The following is a 16720-nucleotide window of genomic DNA, read 5'->3' as shown; positions in this document are numbered from 1 at the left end:
TTGTTTTGACCATTTCCTGGACCTGCACATTGGCTAGCGAAAAACATGCTTAAGGGAGTCATATTTTGCCCCCTTTCAGGTTCATAATTGTATTTTGTGGCTCTCCTACAATAGGTTTAGATGTTTTAATGTTCAAAAAACACATTATTTTTCTCATACTGCCTAAAGCACTCTTTTCAGCCTCTGTCTGAAACGATCGGTTTTAGCTCCTGTCTCTTTAAGGCCCCCCTCCGAAAAAGCCCAGTCTGCTCTGATTGGTCGGCCTCTCCCATTTCCGCTTCAGCGTTGCCGGCAGGTAGCTCCTCACTGCTACTGAGTTTAGCTGCATTTCTACCGTTAATATTGATTCAATAACTGCTTCTAAACCAAAAACTTCACCACCGGACATGTTAGAGCGGGAGTCTGACCTGAAATCACGGACAAATAAACTACATTAACAATCAGGATTACAGCTTTCTGTGACGTTTTCCTCAGGTAAATACTGCTATATTAATTATATATATATTAACCTCTATCTATCACATAATGTTAGTGTTTATACCTTAATTATGAGAACCAACACTGTGTTTTATGCTTGTCTTTACAGGTTCAGCAGTGAGCAGTGACCTAGAGTCTACACAGCCCAGTGAAGTTAAACATATTATATATTACATAATATTAACAACATTAGTCAAGCAGTTGTTTCTGGTGATGAAACAGCCAGTAAATGTACCAAAGTAATCAGAGTAATAGTATGATGATTACTTTGGTACATTTGAAAACTTACCATAATGAGGCATAAACCTCCCTGGGATACTTTATCCTGTACAACATGTCAATATAACTGAAGGATCATCTAATAAAGTAACTTGTTGATGCGGTTTAAAAACTGCAAAGTAACCAACTTTAAACTGTACTGTATCCATATTTCATAGTCTGATATTTTAACTTTAAACTATTATTACCAAAGTTAAATCATATATTTGTAAAAGCTGCAATTATGTTTTACGTTTTATTTTATATATTATGATGTCATTTATCTTCCAACATAATAAAGTTTGAATATGAGACAGTAATGTATTGTGTTGCTTACAGTCATTAATACAGGATTGAATTCCACATTTTCATATTGATAGATGTTACACGAACCAGGTTTTCATCTCTTATCCAAATCTTCATAAAACCTCTGTGAAATGACATGCTATTTATATAAAACCATACTTCTTGCTGAATTTAAAAATGACCAAAACTCTTCTTAAAAGTAAAACACTTTATTTATGTTTCATTCATATTCCAGTTACACATGTTGTAAGTAACAAAGCTATAACTCTTATGTAAACTGTGCAGACCATGTTCTCCATCAAGGTGGTTTCTAGTATATTGAAGTGTGAGCTGGTAATGGAGCTCTGTAGTCAGTGTTCATCTTGATGAGTCTTCCTTTGGATACCCAGACTGTCCTGATGCTGCAGCTGTCTCTGTCCTCTGATGGGTCCAGGAACACCTGAGCTTCATCAGGTCACCTGTAAAACAAGGCAGATTCAGTGTTACTTGTAAGGCAGCATATAATATACAGTATAATATAATACAAGTACAACAGCTCATTGTGGCTCACAGTAGTCATAAATTATAAACTAAAATAATAAAGCAGAGTCTCTGGTGGGTCCCTTGTTGCTCTAGTGATGTGTTGTTGAAACAATCTGAGGTTACCAACACAAATGTCTAGCTAATGGCAGCAGATACACACACAGGACATTTACTGACTGTAACTGATGTTGTGACAAGATCCTGGTGCAATAACAGACATTAAGCAGTGAGCCTCAGTGTTTATAATACAATAGGAGATTATATGAGTATAAGATGTTACACTGGACCTACACTTATATCGTCAGTAATAGCAATACTTCAGTATATATATGGATCAGAACACTTTTATTTGTCGCTGTTTGACTCCACAAAAAGCCTAGCGAGCAACCCCAGCTACTTGGTGCAAAGTTACAGAATAATACTAAACTAACGTACCGGAACTCAGACCCGAAAGCTGTTTTTGCCGGCGTCGGGACCCGAACGACTTCCGGCTTGACACAGTTTCCGGTCTTTTCGCGGTACTTCCCAGCACACGATCGCCATCTAACGTAAGTCCAAGGAATTTCTACATTTTACAGAGTCTATATGTGGTTTTTCATACATATACATCAACATTTACATGTATAATTATAATATGAAAGTTACTTTAATGAGGGAAAGCCGCGGGAACGCTTAGATTGCGCTTGGGCGACAATCTTTAAAAGTCTGTTTCTATTTTCACTTAACAGCTTAAATAAGCTCTCATATGGGTACATATCGTAGCTAGGTTTACACTGATTAGTCTAGCTATTGAAAATGTCGGATATTGTGTTTATACAATCTGTGGTCGAGGTGGGCGGAGGCCAATTTTTTTTATTGAAATTGAAAAAGTTACAGACGCGGGAAAGAAGAACAAAGGAACAGAGCAAGCGCAGCATTGTTTTTTTAAACTGTGAAGTATCACAGTACACATGAAGATTTAATGCAAAAATAAGGTTCAAATTAGCTATTCAGATGTATTTTCTTGTTTATAAGCTAAAATAAATAAAGTATATTTTTTATCATGGTGTCATCTTGTAATAATTTATATATTATTGGTGTGTGCGTGTGAGTAAGAGAGAGGGAGGGGTGTGAGAGATGTGTTGAAAGCCAGTAGAGGCTTTTATGATAGAAAATATTGGTTATATAGATACACCTCCTTATGTATAAAACCAGTATTGTTGAAACTCAATTTTGCTCTTGTGTTTCTGTCTGAGAACAGAGACAACAGAGAGAGACAGAGAGAGAGAAGAAGTGAGAGAGAAGACGAGAGAGCGACAGAGAGAGAAGAAGAGAGAGAGAAAGAGAGAGAAGAAGTGAGAGAAGACGAGAGAGCGACAGAGAGAGAAGAAGAGAGAGAAGACAAGAGAGAGAAGAGAGAAGCCGAGAGAGAAGACGAGAGAGAGGACAAGAGAGAGAAGAAGAGAGAGAAGATGAGAGAGAGAAAGAGAGAGAAGAAGAGAGAGAAGACAAGAGAGAGAAAGAGAGAAGACGAGAGAGAAAGAGAGAGAAGAAGTGAGAGAGAAAGAGAGAGCGACAGAGAGAGAAAGAGAGAGAAGTGAGAGAGCGAAAGAGAGAGCGACAGAGAGAGAAGACAAGAGAGAGAAGACAAGAGAGAGAAGAAGAGAGAGAAGACGAGAGAAAGAGAGAGAAGACAAGAGAGCGACAGAGAAAGAGAGAGAAGACGAGAGAGCGACAGAGAGAGAAAGAGAGAGAAGACGAGAGAGAGAAAGAGAGAGAAGACAAGAGAGAGAAGACGAGAGAGAGAAAGAGAGAGAAGACGAGAGAGCGACAGAGAGAGAAAATACAAGAGAGAGAGACATAAGGTAGGCAAGGGGTGTGGGTGTGTGTGAGAGAGAGATTTGCTTTTATTCCTTTACAGGTGCATCAAGATGGTTAAAAACAATGCTTTGGTTTAAGGTAAGTATATTTGTGTGTATGCATGTGATAAATACATTTATGCTTGTTGATGCAACATGAAATAAAATACCTATAAAAATGTTACTGTAATTTCTGAAATAATATGCCTCTTTTAGATGCCTAACATCAGACAGCTGCCCCAGAGGGAGAGGAAGACGAGGAAGTGGACCCCGGAGGCCATGGGACAGGCCATCCAGGAGGTGAAAGCAGGCAGGCTGAGTCTGGGGCAGGCAGCCAAACAGTTTGGGGTCCCAAAAACGAGCCTGAGTGACCGAGTCAGTGGAAGGGTGGCCTCTGACTGTGCATGGTCAGAGGGCCATCCAGAAGAGAGAAGGGGGAAGTTGGGCCAGACGTGGTGGCTCAACTTCCGCAGGAGGCAAGGCCAGTGCTTCACTTCTCGGACCCCAGACAATATTGGCCGTGGGAGGGCATCCTGTGCAAAGAGGGGGCCGATTGAACACTACTTCACTCTCCTCAGAACCATGGAGGAGCACGGGTTGAGGGAGAAACCCCGTCAAATCTATAACTGCGATGAGACGGGGTTTCAGCTGGACTCGTCGAGAAGAAAGGCCTATGCTTATAGGCAGGCCCAGGGGACCAGGGACCACATCACCGTCCTGGCCTGCCTCAACGCGGCTGGGGAGGATATCCCCCCTTTCATAATTTACAAAGGGGGATATCCCCGGGGGCCCTATTACAAGGAGGGGGTCCCCGACGCCCTCTATGGGCACAAATCCCACCTGGATCCAGAGCTGGTCCGGGTGGCAAAGAGGGAGGAGGTCATTCTCCTGTGCCTTCCACCACACACGTCTCACATCCTGCAGCCTCTGGATATGACTTTCTTTGGACCCTTGAAGGCAGATTTCTCTGGAATTATAGGAGATCTGTCGGCTTATTTAAAACATATTCTTAAATATATTTTTTCTAGGAGTAGGTCACACCACCACCATGGAAGATCTGTGTGACCAGTGCAGGGAACCTGACCCTCCGGGTGTCTGCTCGGAGGGATTGGTGCCGTGGGTCCAGTGCAACAAATGTGCCAAATGGTTTCACACCATTTGTGTCGGCTGGGCGGAGCTGGACAAGGACGAATTTTGGTGTTTTTGGTGTCTTAATATGTTTGATAAGTTTGTTATTTAATTTGTTTTTAATTTGATTATTCTTTATATATTTGTTTTGTATACATTGTATATATTGCTGTTTTTTGTCCTGTCAAGATGTGTGTCATTTAGTAAAATATTTTTTGTCATATCATTTGTCTTTTGATTAAATAATATAATTGTATGCATGAACATTTATTTGTTATATTAAGCTACACACTAACTCTGCACTTAGTCTATTACAGGTAATTGTTATGTGCAAACAGCATATGTGTTTGTAATTGCTAAATTAAATGCATCAGCTTGTATTTTACAAGTGATTGAAATGAGAAGTGTTTAACAAAATATCCAGTAGGTGGCGGTATAACTGCATAAATTAGAGTTGTTAAAGCATTGTATCTTATTTTGAAGGAGGAAAGTACGATCCCAGATGAGTTGATGTTAGCAGAGCCCGTCTACGGAGAGCCTGGCCACTCTCTATTAAGTCCCATTGTACCGAATTTTGGTTGCAGTTCCACCAGAGTTCCACTGGGGGCGATTACCCATGAGTGCAGAATGAATGGGAGCAGATGGAGCTAGACGGCTAAATTTGTCTCTTTCACCTGATTGTCATTGAGAAATCTCAGATTTGATTGTAGTTCAACATGGGTTATAGGTCGAAAGTTGAATGAACGAGTACTTACGTCCTTTCGATTTCTTACAGGTTGAGTTGTTGTTGCCCATAACGCGCTAGCATTCTGCTAATGAACGCTGATTGGTCAGTGAAGGACTGATTACGACCAGAGATCCCGCTTGATGGCATCGTGGCATCCGAAGCGGGACCAGAATGTTAAGGTGGATTTTTTCGCCCAAGTTCTTTTTTTTTAACACAGCAACTTTTTTTTGGGTTGCTGGTACTTTTATCTGCCTATCGTTATGTCTGTGTTGTCGATGCCTCGAGAGAAAAGGAAGTGCCGAGCGCGTAAGCACAAAGTGACTCGAGGCTTGCCGTAAAGCAGTATCTCTGGCCGTACGATGTGTATAACGTCATTGACATTTTAAAAGACTTTTTAAAGCAAATAAGTGACTCTAAAAAATCTAACACCCAGCAATGTGTAATTTCTTTGCATCCCCTTTCGAATGCAACATTCAAATTACTAGACAAAAAATTATATCCTGAGAAAAGTGGATTTTGAGGGTATAGCTCCATAGACCGCCATTCATTCTGCACTCATCCTGTGAGCGCCCTCATATGGAACCAGAGTGGAACTGCAACAGTTGAGAACCCGGAAGTATACCGAGAGTGGAACTTCTCCCCTTATTAGACATTCTCTGATGTTAGTTTGTCAGTCTCAGGAACAACTTAATACCCCCATAACACCAGCAGTGTTCAATGTTTACAGCGAGCAGACGCTGCCGTTCGACTGAGGACACCGGCAGCTCACGGCTAAATCAACGGCGTTAGCATCCTTTTACCGACTCTAGTAAAGACCGAGCAAAAGTAAATGGTTAAAACGATACACGGTTAGAAAGGTAAGAAGTTCGTCTTTACTTTAGCACCTTAAAATCAACCGAAACCATTACATGATCATTTAACTTAGTAGTTAAAGGGAAGTTATATAGAATATTAGCATGAAACTCGATCGGGTCTGAGTTCCGGTACGTTAATGAATCCCTGCAGTTTGACTAATTCTCTCTTACAGTAGCTCTATTGTTAACTCCGGTGCACGTTGATCAAGTTAATTTACACACTGTAACACACACACACATACACACAAACCGTAACACACACACTAACACACACACACACACACACACACACACAAACCGTAACACACACACACACACACACACACACACCTGAATGAAGCAGAATAACAACAAAGCTAACACTAGCTGAGATAACGTTAGCACGTCAGTATAAAGTTACACAAGAAGCATCATGAAAAACAATCACCATAACTTACTCCCCGTATTTTGTTCTTAGCTTCTAAGGAGGCTTGATCATAGTTTGACTATTTCTCTCTCACGGTAGCTCGATCACAGACACACACACCCCAGCACGAAGCTTGGTAATTCATGGCATAAACTTTGTGTGAATCTCTATAAAAAATAGCAGCAGGAGAAAAATATGGAGACATCTGCACCAGCTGGCTTAATAAATGAACCTCACCTTTTAAGTTTCAAGTTCATCTTGAACACATTTAACAAACAATAACTACGTTAGCATCACTAAGGCTCCGGTAGCTAACAACGGTTAGCATGTGCTAGCGGTACACGAACAATGAAAAACAAAGCATAAATTAGTTATTATTTTACTACAAAAAATACTTACATTTACTTCCTCTGCCGTCTCTCCACAGACAGTTGGTATGAATCCCTCTTTCAGGAACAGTCTTTTAGCCAGTCCAGTGTTGTACTGACCGAGGTTGTGAAAACAGTCAAAGTGGTTCACACATGAAACCAAAATAAAAAATGAAGAAAAAAAATGAACCTGAAAAGGGGCATAATATGTCTCCTTTAAGCATGTTTTTCACTAGCCAATGTCTAGGTCCAGGAAATGATTAGCCAAAGAGGAGCTCTGTGCATCTGCACTGGATTTCTTACTGAACACCTTGACCCGTCTGTGACCTTAAAAGTGTAATCTTGTGGTTTGAAATTGAATTGAGAGAACTGAATTTGAATTTAAAGAACTGAAATTGAATTGAGAGAACTGAATTTGAACTTAGAGAACTGAATTTGAATTGAGAGAACTGAATTTGAATTTTGAGAATTGAATTTGAATTTAGAGAACTGAATTTGAAAGTACATAAGTTGAATTTTTAGTGAGTTTAGTTTCAAACTAATAAATTCAAATTATGCTATTCAGATTCAGTTTTTCAATACAGTTATTCAAGTTTAACAATACAAATTCAAATTATGCAATTCAAATTCAGTTTTTTAGTGCAATTATTCAAGTCGAGCAATTCAGATTTAATTTCTACTGACACAAAAATCAGCCCATATATTAAACTTGTGGATACCAAGAGAAGGAAATTTCCATGCACGTGTATGATGCTTTATTTATACAGCACAAAAACGTTTCAAAGTCCTTTACATGACTGAACAAGTACTCAGATCCTTTACTTAAGGTCATATATATATGAAGTTTAGAACATTAATAAAAGCAGCAAACATCTATTTGCTATGTAAATATATAGTGGAGTCAGCGTTCTTAGCTGAGAATGACATAACACTCCCTCTCCTTGATCTCCAAGCATTGTTCACTTCTCCGCTTCTGCTGCACGTGCATGTCAGTCTCTCCATGTGCATCTGTTGGCTTTGAAGCTGTTTCTGTTGAACCTGCTATCATGTACACCAGCATCTCAGAACAGACCAGACTCCATTGATAAAACCAGTAATTTTACCCAGCAGATGAAACACTGAAAATTCCAGTCTTTCCAATAATCACCAACGTATAATAATATCATAATAAACCCCTAATTTGGGCTGCCCAGATAGCTCACCTAAGCTGGGACCCCCATGTACAAAGGCCGAGCAGTGGTCGTAGGTTCGAAACTGACCCCTGGTCCCTTGCTCTGTGTCTCTCTCTACCCACTTTTCTGTCTATCCTCAGCTGTCCTGTCTAATAAAGGGAAAAATAAACCCCTAATTCAATGAGTTATATGAGAAAATAGCAGCAAAGTTGGCTTCTATGGCTGCCATGTTAGCTAATCTATGGGGACAAAGCCACCTGTCAAAGCGTGTCTACTAATAGTGCCACTGACAGGCAAAAAAAGTGTCATGGAAAGGATCCCTTCTGACCAATTCAGATCCTGTAAATGTTTTTTTTTACCAGACATGCTATCACTCGTCACCAGGCTCCATAAATAAAAATTAAACTAATTTTACTATAAAACAGACAGGAGTGTGACGTCATTCTCTCGCTGTTTTTCCTAATTATAAAAGTTTTGGTTTTTTTAAATCCAGTGAGCAGAGACAAGAATCTTGTGGTCTCGTGTTCCACTCATAAACTCACTCAACAAGTCAACCCTCCATGTATGACATGAGTCCTGCTGTTAACTCTACTAGCCAACAGGTTAAAATGCAAAGGTGAAAAAAGGTGAGTTGTTTCATATTCATTATTTGTGATGACAGGCTTGTCATAGATGCTGGCTATCTGGCCTTTTAAGAAATAGCATGCTTGTGTTGCCGATTGCCATGTCTAATTGTTACTGTAGTAGCCAAATGGCAGGACACACATTGCAATCAGACCATAGACTGTAATGGTGCATACTTGTAGCCTAATTTGTTGTCATGTGGGGTTTATTATGTGGCTTGATTGTATGACTGTGTGGCTGTTTGGGCATCCAGCATCACTGAATGTCAAATGCTGAATGCTCACTAGTTTAGTCAATCTTACTTTGTTGTTGTTTGACCTAGACTATCAGGGGTACTCCCATGATGCACTGAGCTCCTCTCATCATCTCCCTCTCTTTCTGCACTCATTCATGTCCCATTAATGCATGTTACTAACTTTACTTCTTCCCCGGAGTTCTTGTGCTCTCTCGTCTCGCAGGTTCTCATGGATCCTGGTGGAGCCTCCTGCCATGGTCCTGCTTGACTGCCATTGCTAATATTACTGAAATATTATTATTATTATTATTGTTATTTTTGTTGCTGTGGTCGCTACTCGTTGTTGTCGTTGTCATCATCTTTGTGTTCATCATCATCAGTCACTACTATTAGTGTAGTTGTTGCTACTGTTGTTACTGTGCACATCTGTCTGTCTGTCTCTCTCTCTCTCTCTCTCTCTCTCTGTCTGTCTCTCTCTTTCTCTCTCTCTCTGTCTGTCTCTCTCTCTCTCTCTCTCACCCCAACTGGTCGAGGCAGACAACCACCCACATAGAGCCGAAGGGTCTGTCCAAGGTTTCTGACTCTTTAAAAGGAAGTTTTTCCTTGCCTCCGTCGCCAAGTGCTTGTTCATGGTGGGAACTGTTGGGTCTCTGTAAATAATTTTATAAGGAGTACGGTCTAGACCTGCTCTATTTTAGCTGCTTAGATATCAGACGGTTGCTGTTTAATGATAAATCCATGATACTGTCCATGGTGGTGAAATACCACACCTCATTGTACACACCTTGCCCCTCCTGAAATTGAGCCATCATCTTCTCGCATGCATGCTCCCAACAGGATCTGGTAAGGCTTATTTACCAACTGCGCTACGTCACGTTTTGCTGCTCTGATTGGTTGTTGGTACCTGAGTAGAGTACTTAAATAAATGTACTTGGTTACTTTCCATCACCAGCTGCAACCCTTTGCAAACCATGTTATCTGCAATGTTAACCAACTTTATGTTGTAAACAAATCCAATTAGTGGGGTAGCTAATTAGTAGAAGTAGAACCAATATTATTAGTATTCATCTTTTCATCTGTCCTCACCTCTGTGTCCAACTTTAGCCAGCAGGTGCAGCAGTGGAAGCAGGATGGTATAGTTGGGAGTGAAACTGCGGCCGGTGTTGACCAGTGCAGTCAGCAAGGCCTCACTGCCACCTTTACTGATCATATAGTGGATACGACGATCTGTACCTGAACACAGAGAGAGGGAGGGGTTAACTGGATACTGGTGTGTCCCCTGCCAGAAAGGATTACATTGAAACAACTGCTATCTAAACAATCATGCACTTCATAATACCAATGACTCCTGACTTCACTTGGACTTGAGCCTTTTGACTTGAAAATAGTTGATACCTTTCTTTAAACTCAAAGTTAAAAAAGTATTATTGATACGATACAGTATGTTATTTACCACCAATCAATTGATTTCCCCTCATTTCCTGAATCAACTAACAATAACGCAATTCATTTCCAGAGTCGACATTTAATTCCCTAGATCCACTTTGTTTGAACAAATCCAATAGCATCTAATCATGTTGCAGGAGAGAACCATTAAGACCTCACATTACATTACTGACCTCGAGATCAAAAATTATACCAAAGTTAATTTCTTCTTGTTCGTTCTGTTGTTAAAATGGAATTTATTAATCATTTATTATGACATTAGGGCATAAAAGTCTTAGGACTTGCTTGTGACTTGTAAAACAATGCCACCTCTGCTATATACAGTATATCATGCAGAGATAAACAGCTTGATTTTAAGAGGATGATGGATGGGCGGAATTGTCTGGAAATCTTTACTGGTATTAAGGCAGCGACACAGTGCCACCAAGGAGCGCCACATTGATCTTGAGGAATGTACATCTTCAGTGACATCATCTTGAGAAATCACTTATCTACCTTACTGCCTTGCTGCATTTTGCCATTTTAAAAAGACAGAAGTCTGTTACATCAAAGCCCATGATGTCCTCTTTACAGAACATTAAGACTAAATTAGACTGCATGCATGGAGTCTGAAATAAAGGCCTCAGTGGCATGCCCCCGAAGAATACAAATATTAATTTCTGGGTCTTAATATTACCATATTACTGTAAATGCAGTTACATGGTTGAGAGCTGAACTTGGCTTACCAGCAGACAGAAGTTCATCAAGGACATTGAGGATATTTAAGGTGCTCTCCACATCCCCTGCATTCTGCAGAGACAGATAAACAAAGTAGGAAAAATACAATTAATGCAAAAGGTTATCTTTTCTTAAAATAATGTATGTGTATTCTGTGGACTAATATATGTGTAAATGGTAAATGGACCTGTACTTGCAGTGTTTCCCATTAATTACTTAGACTGTGGCGGCCCGCGACAGTCTCAGAATGAACCGGGGAAAAAAATCATAATAACATAAAAGATCTGTAACTTGTGTTTCGCGCCGCTGCTTCAGCAAAGCATCTCTCACTCCCAGTCAGTCGGCTCTGCCCCTACCCCCTGTTGCTGTACGTGGCGCGCGCACACTCATACACATACACACACACACGGGCACTGGACTATATAAAGTTACCTGACAGCATCCGAGACGTCAAGGCATTTTAGCACAGCACATCGTTTGAGGTAAGAAACGTTAACCAATTTTATAGAATCTACTAGTTCAAACACAATTTTATCCTGATCAATGTATGACAGCAAACAGATAACGTTACTGCAAAGGTTTATTATTATTTATAACGTTAATGTTATTACCAGAGACGGTTCAGAAAGTATAAATGTATATAGAGAATCTTTGTTATTACCAGCGGCTCTGACAACGTAAGTTAACTTAACGTTTACAAGGCGTCGCGGACGAGAGCCCTGTGAGCCTTGTAACTAACAGATTTTCAGTAAAACTCATAAAAAAGACTGACAGAGGGACAGACTTTGAGAGAGCAGAGCAGGTAGTTCACGTAGGGACAGCAGGGGAGACGGCCTCTCCTGAGGGAGGGACAGCAGGTGAGTTTAACAGCAGAGAAAGGGGCAATAGGTCAGAGTAGTTTCATATAAATATGTTGCTGAGATGTGTGCCAAACATTTAACTCATTACACTTACATGATAAACTGCATGCTCTTCTTAACTAAAAGAGCAGTGTGCTCAAAATATTTTCATTCATTTGGCTAATTGTAGTTACCTTCATTTTCAGGTCAAATCATACCTACGTAACAGGCTGCAAGGAGAGCACCTGGCTGGCTGCCTGAGGGTCTCCATCAGTGGGCCGAGTCCAGAGGAATTTAACTACCAAAGGGCATTAGAGCTGTTTTTTTCAAAGCCCAGGAAAATTAAATGTCCAAATTCAGGGTGCCAGGTTTGTAAATAGGGATGTAGGGAGAGTTGTAGAAATGTGTATCTTGGACCAATACTATTTACTTTATATATGCTCCCTTTAGGCAACATTATTAGGAATCACTCCATTAACTTTCACTGTTATGCAGATGATACGCAGTTATATCTATCAATCAAACCCAATGAAATTAATCAATTATCTAAATTACAAACATGTCTTAAGGACATAAAATCCTGGATGACCTGCAATTTTCTGATGTTAAACTCAGAAAAAAACGAAATTCTTGTTCTTGGCCCCAAAAACCTTAGAGACTCATTGTCTAAAGATATAGTCACTCTAGATGGCATTAACTTGGCCTCTAGCACCACTGTCAGGAATCTTGGAGTTATCTTTGATCAGGATTTGTCATTTAACTCCCACATAAAGCAGACCTCTAGGACTGCCTTCTTTCATTTCCGTAATATTAGAAAAATTAGACACATACTATCACAGACAGATGCAGAAAAACTAATCCATGCATTTGTTACTTCAAGGCTGGATTACTGCAACTCTTTATTATCAGGTTGCCCCAATAAGTCCATTAAAACGCTCCAATTAATTCAGAACGCTGCAGCACGAGTACTGACAGGAACTAGAAAAAGAGATCACATCTCTCCTGTACTAGCTACTCTGCATTGGCTCCCTATAAAATGTAGAATTGAATTTAAAATCCTCCTCCTCACCTATAAAGCTCTTCATGGTCAGGCCCCTTCATATCTTAAAGAGCTCATAGTACCCTATTACCCCACTAGAACACTACGTTCTCTGAATGCTGGGCTACTTGTGGTTCCTATAGTCTCTAAAAAGTAGAACAGGAGCCAGAGCCTTCAGTTACCAAGCTCCTCTCCTGTGGAACCAGCTTCCAGTTGTGGTTCGGGAGGCAGACACCCTCACCACATTCAAGAGTAGGCTTAAGACATTCCTCTTTGATAAAGCTTATAGTTAGGGCTGGATCAGGTGAGTCCTGAACCATCCCTTAGTTATGCTGCTATAGGCCTAGACTATCGGGGGATTTCCCATGGTGCACTGAGCTACTCTCTTCCTCTCTCTTTCTGCACTCATTCATGTCCCTTTAATGCATGTTACTAACTCCACTTCTTCCCCGGAGTTCTTGTGCTTTCTTGTCTCGCAGGTTCTCATGGATCCTGGTGGAGCCTCCTGCCATGGTCCTGCTTGACTGCCATTGCCAATACTGTTGTTGCTGTGCACCTGTCTGTCTGTCTGTCTCTCTCTCTCTCTCTCTCTCTCTCTCTCCCTCTCTCTCTCTCTCTCTCTCTCACCCCAACTGGTCGAGACAGACGACCACCCACCTAGAGCCGGAGGATCTGTCCTAGGTTTCTGCCTTTTAACAGGCAGTTTTTCCTTGCCCTTGTCGCCAAGTGCTTGCTCATGGTGGTACTGTTGGGTCTCTGTAATTAATGTTAAAGAGTTCGGTCTAGACCTGCTCTATTTGAAAAGTGTCCTGAGATAACTTCTGTTATGAATTGGCGCTATACAAATAAAATTGAATTGAATTGAATTGAATTGTATTTTGGATGTTTTCTTTCCACTAGTCTGAAAGAAGACAAAATAACCCAAAATGTTTTTGCCTGCCATGTCTCCCCTTAAGGCTGCAACTAACGACGAATTGATGATGTACCCTCCGAATCCAATTCATTTTTTATTACAATTTAGCTTACAGTTTAATTATTTATTATTTTATTTGCTAAAAAATAAACTAGTTCAACACAGATAACCACTTTTGCTTAATTTCTTTGATGGCTCAGATGTATGCTCTAGTTGATTTTGTGTTTTCACCATTCGTATCTATACAACCAATGTGTTTATGATTTAAATTGTTTACAAGAGCACACAGTTCTTCATGGATCTAGCCTCTTAATTTTGCTTTCAAAGTGCACCAGATTGATGCATTTCACTAAAATAAAAATAAAAATCATCCGGGGGAGCATGGCCCCAGACCCACCTAGAGGGTCTGGCGTCTACCCACCATAGTCTCACAAAATCCTGTTTCACACTACGTGCCACATTCACCCACCGATGCACAGCATCAGGAGCAATTTAGAGTTTAGTATCTTGCTCAAGGATACTTCTACATGTGGCAGGAGGAGCCGGGATTGAACCGACAACCTTATGATTAGTAGACGACCTGCTCTGCCTCCGAGCCACAGCCGCCTGTGTGAAAACGAAAGTTATTTTTTTGTTGGTAAGTGGCCAGTATTTACCTCAATAGGGCCCCCTACTGTGAGGGACCCATCCCCACAACAAACGTTACAAAGTAAAGTAAAGTAAAGGTTTACATAGACCTATCTGATGTCTAATTTACTCTACATGTTGATGTAACGCCACTCTTCCCAGAAAGGTTTCTCATCCAAATGCTCAAAATGGTCTCAGTGGGACTGGAGGTGTATTGGTATGGCTGACTACATTCTATGGCTTGTTAAATTACGGACTATCAACAGAAATCTTTTGAGATGGTCAAACATTTCACTCATTAAAATGTGTGTGTTGTATGAAGAGAACCCATTCTGTGGCCAACTATCTGCCTGATATAAATAACTTAATGTGTTGCATGCAGACAGCCTGTTGGTGGCCAACAATCTGCATGTTTAGATAGAGACAGTACAGAGTTGTGGTGAGTTACTGTAAGTTATGTCAGATGAGTTATGTCAAATGTACCTATTAACCTACTGTAGTATCCTGCGACTTAGTGCTGCAACCAAATAAAAGTCATAGCAGTTTGTTTTGGGTCAGCATTAGATAATGATTCATTTGCATATTGCATATACAACATAACATAGCTCTCATAATCTGGAGTAGTGCTTCTCTTATTGTTTCTGCTCATGTGCTTTTGTACGTTTTCCTGTGATGTCCTTTATGTGTTGTCATTGTTATGACATCAGAATTGAAATTAAATTAACTATTGATGATTAATTGCCATAATGTAAGTAATCAACTAGGGAAGTTTTATGGTGTATTCAACAGGTATAGTGTCTCCCCTTAAGTCACTGATGGATGAAACTCACTGCTCAGAGGAAAATGTCAACCATCATAATGTGGCAGGCTCTGTTTGTGTGTGTGTGTGTGTGTGTGTGTGTCATTTTGTCATCTTCCTTGGTTAATTCTAGTAATGCTACCCAAATTGCCTTTAAACAGATAATTTTTTGTTGGTGCGAATATAAGCTCAGTGGTGCAATTCAACATCAGTGTGAACGTTGAAATTTGGAATGGTTGGTTTATTTTGGAACCTAAAGGTTTTTTTTTTATTTAACAGTTCTATCACACAAAATTATAATCATCATATAACTTTTTGTTTTACCCCCTTTAACAAAAATGTAAAGCAGTAATGTTTTTTAACTAATTTTAACTGACCTACTTTGTACTTTTACATGTGTAAATTCTTATACAGATCATTTTTATAGATAGACTGATTAATCTGTTGGATGATTAATCACACTGATTATGTAGTGTCAAGTAAGTTGAGATCCCTGATCCTCTAAAACCACTTTGGAAAGCAAAGGACTTTCCATCGAGTAACGGAGAAAGATAACAACGGAGCATTAGGGACTCTCCATCTGAATAACGCAATGCACAGAGATTATAATAACCAAAAGCTGTATAATGATTGAAGTTGATTCTATAGTACAAAATGAAATATGTAACAATGAAAGGAAACCTGATTATTTGATAATAAGTATAAATGCATAGTAATAAGATAGAACTATGGAAAGTAAGGTCAAGAGAGCAAATCATGTTGAAGTGTTGAGTAACTAGGTAAAAAGGCACATATTGCAACCGGACATGACTGGTGCTGAGAGAAAAGGGAAGTTGGAGCACACACACAGGACACACCATGTAAGGATGTGCACACGCAGGAAACATCTTGTGAGGAGCAAAAGAGGAAGTACTAGGTACGAACCGAACAACACCCTAGGAGACAAGGGGGATAAAAGGTGCTGCACAAGGAGGATTGGGGTTAGTCCTCGGCCGGCTCTCGGGTTCAAAACTTGCTGATCGATCGACCACATTGGGAGCAACTCATCTTTGAACTTAGAATTTCAACTTAAGAGACAGAGCAACGAACAAGCCAACATCGCAGAAAGAGAAGTTCAACAACCTAAAGCCGAAACGAGAGTGTCGAGCAGAGGAGGATTAACCATTTCCACCCGGCTTTAGGATTCCAATTGATCTCCAAGGATCACTCTTTTGTTCACTTTGCGGACTTTGTACAAAGTCGGGAGTTTCAACAATAACCAACAGTACAGCAGGCAAGGGAGGACTGTATTGACCGTACACCCCTTCCCTCTTTTTCTTTAAATTGGACATTTACCTTTCAGTTACAGCCTTCTCCAGGGGCGCCATATAGGGGGGAAAAGTTAGGACAATTCCAAGGGCCCATGACTGACAGGGGCCCCAAAAA

At 40.3% G+C, this 16720-nt stretch overlaps 2 protein-coding genes and 1 long non-coding RNA gene across 4 annotated transcripts in view; 2 read left to right on the top strand and 1 right to left on the bottom strand.

Moving 5' to 3' along the window:
- The window catches only part of LOC127353806 (uncharacterized), a 102068-nt gene extending 88250 nt beyond the window's left edge, over positions 1–13818 (top strand). The window contains exon 2 of the long non-coding RNA XR_007881352.1: positions 13638–13818. This is a non-coding gene — a long non-coding RNA (uncharacterized LOC127353806). The remainder of the gene's footprint in view (positions 1–13637) is intronic.
- LOC127353683 (cytosolic carboxypeptidase 4) overlaps positions 1–16720 on the bottom strand; it is a 194130-nt gene that overhangs the window by 155714 nt on the left and 21696 nt on the right. For both annotated transcript variants that reach the window (XM_051383150.1, XM_051383151.1), the window contains exons 3-4: positions 11087–11150; positions 10002–10148 (exon numbers count right to left, since the gene is read on the bottom strand). In XM_051383150.1, coding sequence (XP_051239110.1) covers positions 10002–10148; positions 11087–11150 — 211 coding nt within the window. The remainder of the gene's footprint in view (positions 1–10001; positions 10149–11086; positions 11151–16720) is intronic.
- Positions 3377–4617, top strand: LOC127353772 (uncharacterized). The gene is made up of 2 exons (XM_051383330.1): positions 3377–3501; positions 3618–4617. Exons 1-2 carry the CDS (start codon positions 3487–3489, stop codon positions 4464–4466), a joined length of 864 nt encoding a protein of 287 aa, XP_051239290.1. The 5' UTR covers positions 3377–3486; the 3' UTR covers positions 4467–4617.

The sequence above is a fragment of the Dicentrarchus labrax genome, unplaced genomic scaffold (genome assembly GCF_905237075.1).
Source record: "Dicentrarchus labrax unplaced genomic scaffold, dlabrax2021, whole genome shotgun sequence".
Lineage (NCBI taxonomy): Eukaryota > Metazoa > Chordata > Actinopteri > Moronidae > Dicentrarchus > Dicentrarchus labrax.
Note: the sequence above shows the minus strand (reverse complement) of the source record. Positions and strands in the feature narration are given on the sequence as shown.